We start from the raw sequence: 16237 nt of genomic DNA on the forward strand, positions 1-16237 counted from the left end.
GGCACAGTGGTCACTCCACTGTAGCTTGGATACATTGAAATGGGGCTGTGAGGCAAAACATGTCATTGCCAATGGAACTTCAGCCCTCCCATATTGGAATCATTCTGCTTTATGAATCTTATCCTGGTGGAACGAATAGGATTGTCCATCCGCTTCCAGCACTGTGTTGCTGACCTCTTGTGCATACCCTGGGCACTGACGGCATGGGCTATTGGCATTCATGCAGCATTAGTATCCCTGCTTGGCCTCCTCCTCCCATCAAGCATGTAGAGTACATTCTTGCGCAGTTCGACATGGTCCAGGAGGATGCGCAGTTAGGCGCCACTAAATTTTGGAGCTGGACTGCGGAATGACCTTGCAGACATCTCTGCTTTTGGTTTAACAGTGTGGATGCCCAGGCGCCTTTTAAATATGGCATCTGGATATGGCTGCGGGGCACAAATCATCAAGCCCGCCCCACCATGGAAGAAGGTGCAAAGCCCCCGGACGTATAATTAATGACGTCAGGTGAGAAGGATACCGTGGGATTTCCCATCGGCTTCTACACCGGGAAACACTCCCCATCCCCGCCACAGGGTGGGAAAATTCCACCCCATATAACTGAATTCTAATGCATTGCTCCACTATGCCACATATTAAGACCAACATAAAATATTTGTGTTATTTTAACCTTGAAAGGTGCCAGGATCAGAATAGCATTTGAACACTTTTTATTCAATGCCTATAATAAAAATTAAAAAGATACTTTTGATCTAAATTGGAAGTGTTCTTCTATTATGCTATTCCTCATTGCATAAAATGGTTTTTGAAGTGAAAATCAATTTAGCTACCTTATACATTTGTGATATGTTGTATATGATTCTGGAAAGTAATAGTTCTGCATAAATTTTATCAACAGTAAAAACACAACAAGTATTCCATCAGTGCTACAAATTAAAGGTATAAAAATATCAATCTATTATTTCAAAACTACTTCGCCAGATAACTTTCATGACATTCAAAAAAAGCAGGTCATCGATACTATAAATTAGATGCAAAAAATATTAATCACCTTAACTTCTAATATCCAGTTGAAATCAAAATTGAAAATGCCTTACACTTGTTACATACAGTAAAACAAGAGGTAAATTGGGCCTACATTTTAGCTTACTTTCTTTCCCTGTTTTCAAATCCTTCCATGGCTTCACTCCTCCCTAAATCTGTGATCTCCTGCAGTCCTATGCCTTCCAAGATATCTGCAGTCATCTAATTCTGGCCTGTTGTGCAACCCCAATTTCAAACATGCCACCAGTGGTAGCCATGCCTTCAGCTGCCTAGGTTGTAAACTATGGAATTTCCTCCCTACACCTCTCCCTCTCTCAACCTTGCTTTCCTCCTATGAAACACTCGGTAAAACCTAACTCTTTGACCAAGCTTAGTCATCTGACTTCATATCTCTTTATATTCATGTCATATTTTGTTTGATAATACCCCTGTGTAGTACTTTGGGACATTTTATTATGTTAAAAGCGCTATATAAACATAAGTTGCTGTTGAAGGAGGTGTTAGGTTGTTTAAGTATTCTAATTTAATTAACTGAAAAGCAAATAAGAGCTTAGTAAATAAACTTGCACTGCAATAAATATTTATTTCATTTCACTAGACAGGATTTCAAAGACAGTTAAAACCCTATAACTAACAATCCTTTTTCCATTAAGTTCCATAATTTTAAAAATATACAATTTGCTTTAAAATTAATTTTCTTGAATATATCACAACTTCATCTATCAGTGGCGGTCAATTTAATTGAACATTCTCACCTGATTTCCTCTGGAAACTGAGCATTTGTTACTAGGAAAGTGGAAATTTTTTTATGATGCAACAGTTTTACAAATTGGTTGATTTTTGGGTACATGATCGGCTCTCCTACCAATGACAATGCACAGTGTTTCACCATCATTCCCTCTGCAAAACGTTCAGCCTTTACTCCAGGTACGCCTGCAAAAACAACATATTTGTAGAAAACATCAATTTAGCACATATGTGCTATGTTTGGGCCAGCGGACCAGAATTATTTCATCCAAGATAACTTCCTTGACATTTAAAGCAAGCAGGAAGTCATCAGTACTACAAATTACACCTTAGGTTCACTTTGCTTAATATCGAGCTAATATCAAAAGGTCTTACACTTATTATACATAGTAAAACAACAGACAAACTGGATCTGCATTTCAGCTTCCTTTGTAGCTGCTAACATTTCTCCTCCCGGAATGTAATTTAGCCACGTTCAAAAATGGGTCAATTCATTCCCATATGTGCTTCTAGTATTCAGACAAAATGGCAATTCACCCCTTATGGAAACTGATAAAACCAAGTATTCTTTTCCTTAAATGAACTACATTGTATTTTGGATAAAAATTATGAATCAAATAGTTTGCAAGTGAAGACACTGTGTCATGAAGCTATTAATGTATATAATATTTTGGAAAATATTTTTCTTTTAAAATAGAGGTTTGGTCTGCAGGTGTGTCTTAATTGGATTAAAGCCAGCTAGTCTGGGTGCTTTGATGGGTACTAGTTTTGATATGGAAGAGAGATAGCGTGCACTTACATTTTTTGAATAGAGAATTCAAGAAGTAGGTTGAAAACAGAGACCTGTCTAGCAGCCACCAAACAATATGTTTATATTACTAATAAAATTGGTACTATGAAAGGGGTTTATTGTAAGAGAGGTTTAGTTCAGAGGTTGTCGATACAATGAGAATTAACATTCAATGGGGCTGATAAGTATAACTTCTGTAGTTTTCGGGTGTGCAGAGGGGCAGCTGCAAGCCTCCAACTGGCTCCACAGGAACCAAGTGAAAGAGCCTCATTTTGAATTCATAAGGCTGGATTTTACCGTCGGGGACCAAGGGTGGGGCCCACTTGCCGATGCATAAAATGACACGTGGTGACGTCGGGCAAAACTCCCAAGTCACAATACCTCTTAAATTTTCAGGAAGGCGGGGGCAAAGCAAAATCAGCTGCACCCCTAGCGACCTGTCAATGGCCAAATTAGGCCATTGACAGATCAATTAAAGTAATTAGTGGACATGCCCGTCCAACCTTAAAATTGGCCGGCAGTCCAGGAGCCCCTGCAGGAACTAGAAAAAACATGAAACCTCATCCACGGGCAGGATGAGGTTTCATGTAGGGTTTTAAAAATTTTAATGAAGTTTTTTTGGAAATTATGAACATTGTCACATGAGGGGACATGTAAATGAAATTTTTTCTTATTTTTAATATTTTTGAAAGTAGAGGCAGCACTTAGCCTCAGAGAAATGAGTGCACTCTTTTGCGTGCATGCGCAAAAGAGCGCACTCTCGATTTTAGGAATCCCCCTCCTGGCCGCACAGGAAGTGCATAGCACTTCCGTGCGGACGTCACGTTGGTTAGGCCTTAATTGGCCCGCCCACGTAAAGTGGCGCCATGCCTCCAATAGGGGGCGCTGGTTGGAAGCTCACCCGCACGCGCCCGCCCATCAACTACCCCCCCAACGGGGGAAAATTCAGCCCATAAGGTGAAAATGCTTTGCCCGGTGTTTGGTTAAGTCTATGGGTTGCTGTTGCCTTAATGGAGATTAGATTGGGAATTTGTTAAAAATTATTATAGTAGTAATTTGTAGCCATGTGTATATCTATTCTAACCTGTGTAAATTAGTAAAATGTTTCCCTTAGTTTAACGTAAAACCTCGAGATCTGGTGGTCTGATTCCAGCATTTAGCGTCACATCTCAAACACAACACTTAAAATCATAGATAAAAACAAAAAACTGCGGATGCTGGAAATCCAAAACAAAAACAGAATTACCTGGAAAAACTCAGCAGGTCTGGCAGCATCGGCGGAGAAGAAAAGAGTTGACGTTTCGAGTCCTCATGACCCTTCGACAGCACTAGGTGAATCCCAGGAAGGGTTGAAATATAAGCTGGTTTAAGGTGGTGGTGGTGGTGGTGGTGCGGGGGGAGAGAAGTGGAGGAGGGTGGTGTGGTTGTAGGCAAAAGCAGTGATAGAAGCAGATCATCAAAAGATGTCACAGACAGCAGAACAAAAGAACACATAGGTGTCGAAGTTGGTGATATTATCTAAACGAATGTGCTAATTAAGAATGGATGGTAGGGCACTCAAGGTATAGCTCTAGTGGGGGTGGGGGGAGCATAAAAGATTTAAAAATATTTAAAAATAATGGAAATAGGAGGGAAAAAGAAAAATCTATATAATTTATTGGAAAAAAACAAAAGGAAGGGGGAAGAAACAGAAAGGGGGTGGGGATGGAGGAGGGAGGTCAAGACCTTAAGTTGTTGAATTCAATATTCAGTCCAGAAGGCTGTAAAGTGCCTAGTCGGAAGATGAGGTGTTGTTCCTCCAGTTTGCGTTGGGCTTCACTGGAACAATGCAGCAAGCCGAAGACAGACATGTGGGCAAGAGAGCAGGGTGGAGTGTTGAAATGGCAAGCGACAGGGAGGTTTGGGTCATTCTTACGGACAGACTGCAGGTGTTCTGCAAAGCGGTCGCCCAGTTTACGTTTGGTCTCTCCAATGTAGAGGAGACCGCATTGGGAGCAACGAATGCAGTAGACTAAGTTGGGGGAAATGCAAGTGAAATGTTGCTTCACTTGAAAGGAGTGTTTGGGCCCTTGGACGGTGAGGAGAGAGGAAGTGAAGGGGCAGGTGTTACATTTTTTGCGTGGGCATGGGGTGGTGCCATAGGTGGGGGTTGGGGAGTAAGGAGTGATGGAGGAGTGGACCAGGGTGTCCCGGAGGGAACGATCCCTACGGAATGCCGACAGTGGGGGTGAAGAGAAGATGTGTTTGGTAGTGGCATCATGCTGGAGTTGGCGGAAATGGCGGAGGATGATCCTTTGAATACGGAGGCTGGTGGGATGATAAGTGAGGACAAGGGGGACCCTATCATGTTTCTGGGAGGTAGGAGAAGGCTTGAGGGCGGATGCGCGGGAGATGGGCCGGACACGGTTGAGGGCCCTGTCAACGACCGTGGGTGGAAAACCTCGGTTAAGGAAGAAGGAGGACATGTCAGAGGAACTGTTTTTGAAGATAGCATCATCGGAACAGATACGACGGAGGCGAAGGAACTGAGAGAATGGGATGGGGTCCTTACAGGAAGCGGGGTGTGAGGAGCTGTAGTCAAAGTAGCTGTGGGAGTCGGTAGGCTTGTAATGGATATTGGTGGACAGTCTAACACCTGCCCCTTCACTTCCTCTCTCCTCACCATCCAAGGGCCCAAACACTCCTTTCAAGTGAAGCAACATTTCACTTGCATTTCCCCCAACTTAGTCTACTGCATTCGTTGCTCCCAATGCGGTCTCCTCTACATTGGAGAGACCAAACGTAAACTGGGCGACCGCTTTGCAGAACACCTGCGGTCTGTCCGCAAGAATGACCCAAACCTCCCTGTCGCTTGCCATTTCAACACTCCACCCTGCTCTCTTGCCCACATGTCTGTCCTCGGCTTGCTGCATTGTGCCAGTGAGGCCCAACGCAAACTGGAGGAACAACACCTCATCTTCTGATTAGGCACTTTATAGCCTTCCGGACTGAATATTGAATTCAACAACTTTAGGTCTTGACCTCCCTCCTCCATCCCCACCCCCTTTCTGTTTCTTCCCCCTTCCTTTTGTTTTTTTCCAATAAATTATATAGGTTTTTCTTTTTCCCTCTTATTTCCATTATTTTAAAATATTTTTAAATCTTTTATGCTCCCCCCCACCTCCACTAGAGCTATACCTTGAGTGCCCTACCATCCATTCTTAATTAGCACATTCGTTTAGATAATATCACCAACTTCGACACCTATGTGTTCTTTTGTTCTGCTGTCTGTGATATCTTTTGATGATCTGCTTCTATCACTGCTTTTGCCTTCAACCACACCACCCCCCTCCACTTCTCTCCCACCACCCAACCCCCCCGCCCTCCCACCACCTTAAACCAGCTTATATTTTAACTCTTCCTGGGATTCACCTAGTTCTGTCGAAGGGTCATGAGGACTCGAAACGTCAACTCTTTTCTTCTCCGCCGATGCTGCCAGACCTGCTGAGTTTTTCCAGGTAATTCTGTTTTTGACTTAAAATCATAGGTTATGACAGTTGTTTAAAGTTTCCCTCTCGGATTTTTAAATAACTCCACTTTACCAACAGCATCGGTCATAACACGCTGTTTAGAAGTTATTCTGAGTATGTTGTCAGAATATAATGAATCCTTACGAAAACAGTTATAACTTTCAAGCACATATTGGTGACTTTGAGTGGTATCTTAGAAAGGGGTACATGAACCAAAACGGCCTTTAATTGGAGAAAACACTCAAAATAGTATTCTTTTTCTGATAGATTACAGAACTTAAGCTAAGATTTGGTTATGGATCATACTCCCTTAATGAAAAGTATTCAAAGTTAAAGGTAGAGGTATAGAACACTGCTTTCAAGATTAAAGCTGCTTTGGTTTTAATTTAACCTTCTTGCCTGCCTAAATACAGAAATTTCTTCAAGCAAAATGTTACAAGCATAAATTTTGCACTAATCACTGTATAACTGTTAAAAAGACTGTAGAAGTCAACAATAACCCATCATTTTTCTTAGTCACTGAAATTGCTAAGGTGCACAAGAGTATTTAACTAGTCGTGGCAATTGTAGGTTGTGATGAAATCTCCAGGAATATGCTCAAGCAGAGTTGGCAATCCTATTATTAGTTAACAAAAAATACAGCAGCGTTTCATCTACTAAAAGGTACTGATGTAGCAATTTTAAATAAAATCATATATTTCACAATTGTAAGGATAATTTATGAAATTAATTGAATTAGTGTCTTTAAAAGGCTACATTCAAGTTTTCACTTGAAGGCCTCAGCCTCAGTAAAATCCTGTTCTAGGACATCATGTTTTTGCCCAGAGCTAGGTGCATTGCATCCAATTTTTCAGGATACATCAATACCATTTAGTACTGAAACACTATTGTATTTTTATTAACTACTAATGGAATTGTCAACTCTGCTTGGTCACGTCTCCGGAGATTTAGTCACACAACCTACAATTGCCTCGACTAATTAAATACTCTTCCCTCACCTCCCACCATTCTCCAACGTTTTATAGCTAAGAAACTAAACTGTTCAAAGCAAGCACATAATATACATTAGTATATTTTAAGATATGCTAAAATCTCTTTAAAATATATTTTAAGACCCTTCTAGTTTTTCATTCTGAGTTTTGCTCCTAACAATGTCCTGGAGATTAATTCTTCATTCCTGGAGACTCCGGGGCATTCCTGGAGGGCTGACAAGCCTAGCTTTTAACAGTTTTGGTTCAGTTGCTTTTCGAAAACTAGGGGACAAAATGTGTATTTTTGAACAGACTGGCTCTATGATTTTTTTTAAATGAAGGAATGTATGTATGAAATATATGTGAAACAACCATTCTGAGTACGAAAACAGTTATAACTTTCAATACATACATTCATACATTCCCCCAACGGTGGGAAAATTCAGCCCATAAGGTGAATATGCTTTGCCCGGTGTTTGGTTAAGTCTATGGGTTGCTGTTGCCTTAATGGAGATTAGTTTGAGAATTTGTTAAGAGTTATTTTAGTAGTAATTTGTAGCCATGTGTATATCTATTCTAACCTGTGTAAATTAGTAAAATGTTTCCCTTAGTTTAACGTAAAACCTCGAGAACTGGTGGCCTGATTCCAGCATTTAGAGTCACATCTCAAACACAACACTTAAAATCATAGGTTATGACAGTTGTTTAAAGTTTCCCTCTCGGATTTTTAAATAACTCCACTTTACCAGCAGCATCGGTCATAACATGCTGTTTGGAAGTCATTCTGAGTATGTTGTCAGAATATAATGAATCCTTACAAAAACAGTTATAACTTTCAAGCACATATTGGTGTCTTTGAGTGGTATCTTAGAAAGGGGTACATGAACCAAAACGGCCTTTAATTGCAGAAAGCACTCAAAATGGTATTCTTTTTCTGATAGATTACAGTACTTAAGCTAAGATTTGGTTATGGATCATACTCCCTTAATGAAAAGTTATTCAAAGTTAAAGGTAGAGGTATAGAACACTGCTTTCAAGATTAAAGCTGCTTTGGTTTTAATTTATCCTCCTTGCCTGCCTAAATACAGAAATTTCTTCAAGCAAAATGTTACAAACATAAATTTTGCACTAAGCACTGTATAACTGTTAAAAAGAAAGACTGTAGAAGTCAACAATAACCCATCATTTTTTTTTAGTCACTGAAATTGCTAAGGTGCACAAGAGTATTTAACTATTCGTGGCAATTGTAGGTTATGTGATGAAATCCCCAGGAATATGCTCAAGCAGAGTTGGCAATCCTATTATTAGTTAACAAAAAATACAGCAGCGTTTCATCTACTAAATGGTACTGATGTAGCAATTTTAAATAAAATCATATATTTCACAATTGTAAGGATAATTTATGAAATTAATTGTCTTTAGTGTCTTTAAAAGGCTACATTCAAGTTTTCACTTGAAGGCCTCAGCCTCAGTAAAATCCTGTTCTAGGACATCATGTTTTTGCCCAGAGCTAGGTGCATTGCATCCAATTTTTCAGGATACATCAATACCATTTAGTGGCTGAAACACTATTGTATTTTTATTAACTACTAATGGAATTGTCAACTCTGCTTGGTCACGTCTCCGGAGATTTAGTCACACAACCTACAATTGCCTCGACTAATTAAATACTCTTCCCTCACCTCCCACCATTCTCCAACGTTTTATAGCTAAGAAACTAAACTGTTCAAAGCAAGCACATAAGTTACATTAGTATATTTTAAGATATGCTAAAATCTCTTTAAAATATATTTTAAGACTCTTCTAGTTTTTCATTCTGAGTTTTGCTCCTAACAGTGTCCTGGAGATTAATTTTTCATTCCTGGAGACTCCGGGGCATTCTGGAGGGCTGACAAGCCTAGCTTTTAACAGTTTTGGTTCAGTTGCTTTTCGAAAACAAGGGGACGAAATGTGTATTTTTGAACAGACTGGCTCTGTGTTTTTTTTTAAATGAAGGAATGTATGTACAACAGAGGAGGAATGAGAAAGAGAGGGGACAGGAGACGAGGAGATGGTTGGAAGGAAATGGTGGAAAAGGATGAGAATGTAGAGGGAGTTATGTTAGAAAACAAAAGTAATTGCAAAACCAATCTCTGGAACATCCCACTCCCAATCTGGAGAACACTCGTTTACTAGCAACCTTTGCTCCTGCCTTACAGCCGTCTCTCTCTACCTCTGTATCCACACCACCAGATTCCTGCTTATATTATGATCTTTAAATTTTCTCAGCCAATTTTTCAGGTCGCGTGTTATCACATGAGCTTTGGAAGCTCAAAGAAACATCTACCATACTCCACTTGTAAGCATTCTCTCAAAAAGTTAGGTCAGGTTTGTCAGACACAACCTACCCTTCACACATCCTTATCGGCTGCCTTATTTATTTTATCTCCAACCACAGTACATTGTAACTTTTCTACCAGAAGGTCTGAATAATTCTGGTCCTATTTTTGAACAGAAGTGCATCCTTTGCTACTAGCTCCAACACTTCCTCACTAACCTCTTTCTGTATTGTATATCTTGTGTACTGACAACAATATTTAGCTACCTCAGCCCCTTAAAATAATATTTTTTATTAATTGCATATATTTATTGAATGCATTGACTGCTTCCTCATGCACAAGCCTTTGACTCTTTGTTGTTTCAGTTTTTGCAGGGTCAAAGCAAGAAACAAAACTCTTTTGTTTCTTTATCTATCATTATTATCTCACCATGCTCATTTTGGAGTGCCTCAGGGGAAAGGGTGTAGAAATTTGAGATGGGTTTTGTTGGTGGAAGGAAATTCAATTATGGGGTCATGAATAGTCCACTAAAGGGGGGATACGTGTGAAAATTGGGAAGTGCTAAGGATTAGAAGCAGTTGAGTACAGCCCACCATCTGAAAGCACTCAGGAGAGAACTAGGAAGATTGGTGAAGCACTGAGGCTTGGTAGTGCTGAGAAAGGCTGGTCATTGTCCTCAATAATGTTTAGCAGGATTGGAGTTTTGAAAAAGTGGAGAGGAATCCTGGTTTTGACAACATTTAAGAGAAGAGGTCACAATGTATGGCAGCGCTGGGAGGCAGGTTCTGGGTCTGGAACTGCTGAGCAAAGTAGCTGGCAGAAATGTAGAATGGACCATTGGGACTTAAAGGATCTGGTACTAATGCGGAGGGGCCTCAGGGAGTACTAAGGAAGGGTCCACAGCATTTCACAATACAGCAGAGAATGTCCACCACCACAAAATTAAATAATGATACAGCATAGAAGGAGGCTATTCTGACCATTGAATCTGTGCCTATTCTTTGGTAGAGCTATCCAATTAACGTCACTCTTTTGCTTTTCCCCTTAGCTCTGTAATTTTTCCCCTTGCAAGTACTTGTTATTGTTGAATCTGCTTCCACTACTCTTTCTGGTGGTATATTCCTGTATGAAGGTGCCATTTACTCTGGCATAATATGGTTCTGACTACAAAATCAGCTGAAGTCGTCACCACTGTACGGGTAGCAAAAGCAGGCACTTGGGAGCAGAACTGGCTGAGCCAGTATGGACAAGCTTAAAAGTATATACTATAACAACAAAAACAGAAGATGCATAGGCAGTACAAAGAGACAGTAGTGGCGAGCAGCATAACATTCAGCCACAGTCAGATATTGAACCTTATGCTACAGAACCAACAGGATGCCCCTCCAGGAAAATATTTTTCCTAAATTAACAATACTGTACAGATAACTCAATGGATAGGAGTAAGAATTTTGATCAGAATTATTCACACTTTTTAAAAAATTGGTTTATTTTATTAAGGGTCAAATTTAGCTGGGTAAATTCAATCTGGAGGTTCAAAGCAACGTAAACTTTTTTTTTAAAAGAGTGATTTGATTCGCTGAACTTCTAGTTTTAATGATAGATTTTCTTTGTAGCTCATCTTTAACTCATTGCTTGCATGCATGTTTTGTGCCTCCTCTTTGGTAGATTTACAGCTAATTTGCTTTTCATTTGCCCTTTATTCAGCTACTTCATTCTAATTTGTCACTGTTTTATGAATGAGACATTGGATAATAATTGGCACAACATGTATAATGTCTCAGTCTAGAAATATGCATTATTGTACCACTTTTATTGCATTAAAACAGATATAAAGATAGGTAATACAACTTATAATCCAGAATGGCAAATTATGTAGATGCATGATCTGAAAGTAGCATACTTAAGTCCAAATGGATAGAATGTATTTTCTATTAAATATCACAACCTGTTTACTGAATTTTATGAATACCCCTAGTATCAACATCAGGCTTCAGATTACCTATGATTCATTAACAGCACCTTATAAAATGCACAATCTTGCCAAAGTCAATCACATTTAATATTTAATTCCTAAAAAGGTGGCCTTATCAATAAATCCATCCAAACCTGCCTCTCCTACAATATATTTAGAGCACTATTATATTTTAGTTGCGGTTCCAGTTGTAGCTACAGAATGTACCAAATTGCATGAAGAAGTTATTACCGGAGAAAGCTTTACAACACCTCTCATGAGCATATTATTTTACTCTGCATTTCTTATATGGTATAGGCTGGGACAAGGTTGTTTTTAAGGACAAAGTATCTTTCTGCTTTATTTTCCCACACAGTTTCCCACTTAGTTCTGCCATATATACAAAACAAGCAAAAATAAAAGTTAGGATCCATCAAGCTGGGCTCCACTCTGGGATCAGCCTTGTCCAGGGGTAGCCTCAGCTTGGATCATAACACTTGTCTTATGGTCACTGCTGGAAAATCCCAAGCTTCCACTCTCTGTGGGACTCTCCAGATGGCCACAGCTTCTACCCAAACTCTCCTTAAGCATGGCCCCACCAGACATACTACTTTGCTGGTCTCCTTTCTTGGTCTTTCTCAGTCTTGGTGCTGAATTTCTTGCTCTTCCCAAAAGCAACCTCAGAAACACAGGAAGGTACCGGAAATGGCAGTCAAATTCAAAGCAGAGACTCAGGCTTATTTTTGAGGGTCAGCTAACTTGCATAAGTTCAGGAGAGATGCTATGCTTCAGTTCCCAGAAAGTAAATGGCATCTAACACCAACTGCATTTGTTTTTCTGGGAAATACTGTGCACAATGTCAGGGCGTGCTTGCTAGGCAATCTGCTGTCGAGGGCACTGGAGATGAAGAAGTTAACTTTACAGAAAAGCAATCTGCACTTATTACAGCAAATTTCTGTGCCAAGTATATGGACAGCATTTTCGCCCCCGTTGGGGGGGTTGTGCGGGTGCGGGTGGATTTCCGATTGGCGCCCTAATTGGGGCGTGCTGCCATTTTACGTGGGCAGGCCAATTAAAGCCCGCCCAGCATGACGTCCACCCAGAAGCGCTGTGTGTTCCCTGTGCGGGCTGGAGGGTGGTGGGATTCCCTGAGCCGGGAGTGCGCTCTTTCGTGCATGAGCACGAAAAAGCACACAGATCTCTCTGAGGCAAAGTGCTGAAAACTTTATTAAAGGGACAAAAAAATATTCCTGACATGTCCCCTCATGTGACACTGTCAGATGAGCAGGGGCATGTCAATTATTTTTATTTAAAAATTTTATACAGATTTTAAATCCCTCATGTAACCTCATCCTCTCTGTGGATGAGGTTTCATGTTTTTCCTGAAGGTGGCCTGGGCTCTTTGCCAGCCCACCAACCTTAAGGTTGGACGGGCAGGTCCATTAATTGGTTTAATTTCTTTTTTTAAAGTCCTTAAGTGGCCATTGACAGGAAAACCTAAATGACACGCAGTGACGTCAGGGCACATGCCCAGCATCACCGTGCGTCATTTTACACGTCAACGAGCAGGCCCTGCCCCCCAGCTCATCAACGGGAAAATGCAGCCCTATGTCGCAACAATTTCTTTCTTACTCATCCTGAAGCTTCATTATGGCTAGCAGATGGAAACATGGGAGTGTAGTTATCACCCCCTCCCCCAGCACCAAAATGGATAGACTTGGGTCAAATGGGAAGTTAAAATCAAAATAATTTGAAACCTAATCCCAACGCACCTCAGGTCCACCTACTTCCAGTTTTAACAGAGGCAACCAACTCACTCTCTGGTGGTGGGCTGGTCAGTAAAATATTTTAAGGAGCTGTACACTTCCAATTTTACAAGCTGTTTAGTTTTTACCCATTTCAATTGGGTGTCCTGGGACTCTGGAAACCCAGCAGGTAAAAGGTGGGGAGAAGGACTGCATCCATAATTTAAGTGCAGCACTATTTGTGGGCCAAGGGGCAAACAAACCTACATGCTGCTCTCCCCATGATCAGCTGATACCTCACCTTGCGATCATTGCACCCCTCCACTCTCAGACAACAATCTGTTCCCCACCACTGACCATGATCCCCATCCCTCACCCGCGATCTTGCCCTCCCTCCTTCCCACTCCCTGGCTGCAACCTAGTACTCTGGCTTCCCTGTCTAATAGGCAGTCAGCCCATCAGCAGAAAGCCTGAAAAAGAAATTAAAATACATTCTACTGTTAATTTTAGCAGGACATTGGGGAAATCCATATTTCCTGGTTTCCTACCCCTCCTTCCCATTGCTCCCCATGAATGTTGCGGCTGTTGTGTGGGATTCACCTGATCAACATGAACTAATAATCAATTCTTGTGGGTTTGTAAAAGTGAAATTTAACTCATCTGAATTTTTGTTTAGTGTCATGATCCAGTCTCTTTTAGATTGAAAAGAGGGTAAGCCATTTGCACACTGTACTTTACTGCTGCTCAGTACACAATCATGTGATCTATCTTGCTACAGAGAAAGTTGTCAGTTACTCCTCCTCTTAGATACAACACTCCGCTGTTACAAAAGATCCTACCTCATTAAGAGTGCTGGTATAGCTCATCACAAGCACAGCTAAAAAAAGTTAACATTCAGGCAACACTCAATCAATAGCAGCATCGTAAACTTGTATCTAAACAGCAACATTCAGGAAGACAGCAAAGACCTTAATGTTAACTAACTTTCATTAATATCCTGCTGACTCAAACAATAACATGACCTTTTAGAAGTGGCTAGATTATTTCAAACTATAACCCAACTTCCATTACAGTTTTAAAAAGCGGTCATTGAAGCTTGTTACGAGCAGCAAAAAAAAAGAAATTCACTTGTGAAAGTTTAACCAACATTTTCATTGAATCAGGATGAGAAGCATTAATAAAGTTACTCCAAATAATATTTTCTTTAGGTTTTAACAATCAGAAACATGCAATGACCTTGGATATTTGCAACATTTCTGTTCAAGTGGTTTCTTCCTTCTTTATTATCTTCTTAGCCATGTCAGCTGTGGTTCAGCTGACAGCACTCTCACCTGAGTTACAAGAGTGTGGGTTCAAGTCCCACTCCTGGACTTGAGCAGAAAAGTCAAGATGGACTCTCCAGTGCAGTCCTGAGGGAGAGCTAGACTGTTGGTACCACCATCTTTTAGGTGATTCACTAAACCAAGACCCCATCTGCTCTCTCATCCACAAGGTGGATGTAAAAGATCCCATGGAGTTATTTGAAGAGCAGGGGAGTTATCATCAGTGTCCTGACCAATGTTTATCCCTCAATCGAGATCACAAAAACAGATTATCTGGTCATTGCCACACTGCTTTTTGTGAGAGAATGTTGTGCACAAATTAGCTATCACATTTCCTAAATTATAACAGTGGCTACACTTCAAAAAGTGCTTTACTGTAAAGTGATTTGGGAATTCTTTTTGAATATATGTATTATTTCAAAGACCAGAATTTGGGAGGGTGGAACAGGGAGAATGGTGGAGAGGGACAATAATATAACCAGTTCTGAGTTAGGAGAGTAAATGAGAAGACTATAAGGGTTGACATTAGGCAGAGGTAAGCAATGTACTCCGTAAACTCTTTGGGGCAGTGCAACACAGACTGACTTCTGCAATGAGGAGATTGTTCTATGAGGAGAAATTGAGTAGATTAGGCCTATATTCCCCTAAATTCAGAGGAATGATCGGTGAACTCCTTGAAACATATGAGGGAGAATTTTCCAGTCAGCAAGCTGGGGCAGGGCCCTCTCGCCAACGTGTCAAATGACACTCAGTGATATCGGTCATGCGTCCCGACATCACGTGCGTCATTTAGATTTTCAGTTTGGCGGACACCCAGCCAAGTCGGCTGCATGCCCATCGAACTGTCAAAAGCCTATTAAGGCCTATTAAAAACTAATTGATATAATTAAATGAGCTGCCCGTCTAACCTTAAGGTTGGTGGGCAGGCAAAGAGCTCAAGCAGGCTTCGCATTTTTCATGGAACTTCATCCACAGGCAGGATGAGGTTTCATGTTTTTTCTAATTCCCGCTGGGGCTCCTGGCCTGCCCGCCAACCTTAAGTTTGGATGGGCAGGTCCTTTAATTGTTTCAATGATCCTGTCAATGGCCTCAGTTGGCCATTGACAGGTCGGCGGGCCCACAGCTGATTTTGCTGCGGCCCGCCTTCCTGAAAATTTAAATGGGGCGGGATGACATCGGGGAGTTCCCCCGACGTCATCCCGCGTCATTTTACGTGTTGGCGAGTGGGCCCCGCCCCCGGCTCGCCAATGGCAAAATCCTGCCCATGAAGTGTTTAAAAATTCAATAAAAATTATTTAAAAAATTCATTGACATGTCCCAGCTCATGTGACACTGTCACATGAGGGGACATATTTTAAAAGTTTTTAATTGCTTTATTCAGATGTTTAAAACTTAAACAAATCTCCCTGATACAACTCTGTGCCTCAGGGAGATTTCTGCGATCTTTCGTGTGCATGCGCATGAAAGAGTGCAGGCCCGGACTCAGGGAATCCCCCCCCTCCACGCCCGCACAGGGAGCGCTCAGCACTTCCGGGTGAGCGTCACGCTTGGCGGGCCTTAATTGGCCTGCCCATGTAAAACGGTGGCGCCGATCGGGTTCGCACTCGCTCCCGCCTGCACTCACACAAAATTCAGCCCATAAATTCTTCAGAGCATTTTCGGGGCAAATGCTGGGAGAAAGATTTCCTTGGCTAGAGAGTCTGGAGCTAGGGTCAACCATTTAGGATGGGAAGAGGAGAAATTTTTTTCTCTCAAAAGGTTGTGATTCTTTGAAAATCTCTATCTCAGAGGTCTGTAGATGCTCAATTGTTGAACATATTCCAGACAGAAATAATAG

At 41.1% G+C, this 16237-nt stretch overlaps 1 protein-coding gene across 6 annotated transcripts in view; it reads right to left on the reverse strand.

Annotated features, from left to right (window-relative positions):
• The window catches only part of tyw1 (tRNA-yW synthesizing protein 1 homolog (S. cerevisiae)), a 163932-nt gene that overhangs the window by 88762 nt on the left and 58933 nt on the right, over positions 1–16237 (reverse strand). For all 6 annotated transcript variants that reach the window (XM_041197090.1, XM_041197092.1, XM_041197091.1 and 3 more), the window contains exon 12: positions 1800–1977. In XM_041197090.1, the coding sequence (XP_041053024.1) occupies positions 1800–1977 (178 nt within the window). The remainder of the gene's footprint in view (positions 1–1799; positions 1978–16237) is intronic.

This window comes from Carcharodon carcharias, chromosome 10, assembly GCF_017639515.1.
Source record: "Carcharodon carcharias isolate sCarCar2 chromosome 10, sCarCar2.pri, whole genome shotgun sequence".
Classification (NCBI taxonomy): Eukaryota; Metazoa; Chordata; class Chondrichthyes; order Lamniformes; family Lamnidae; genus Carcharodon; species Carcharodon carcharias.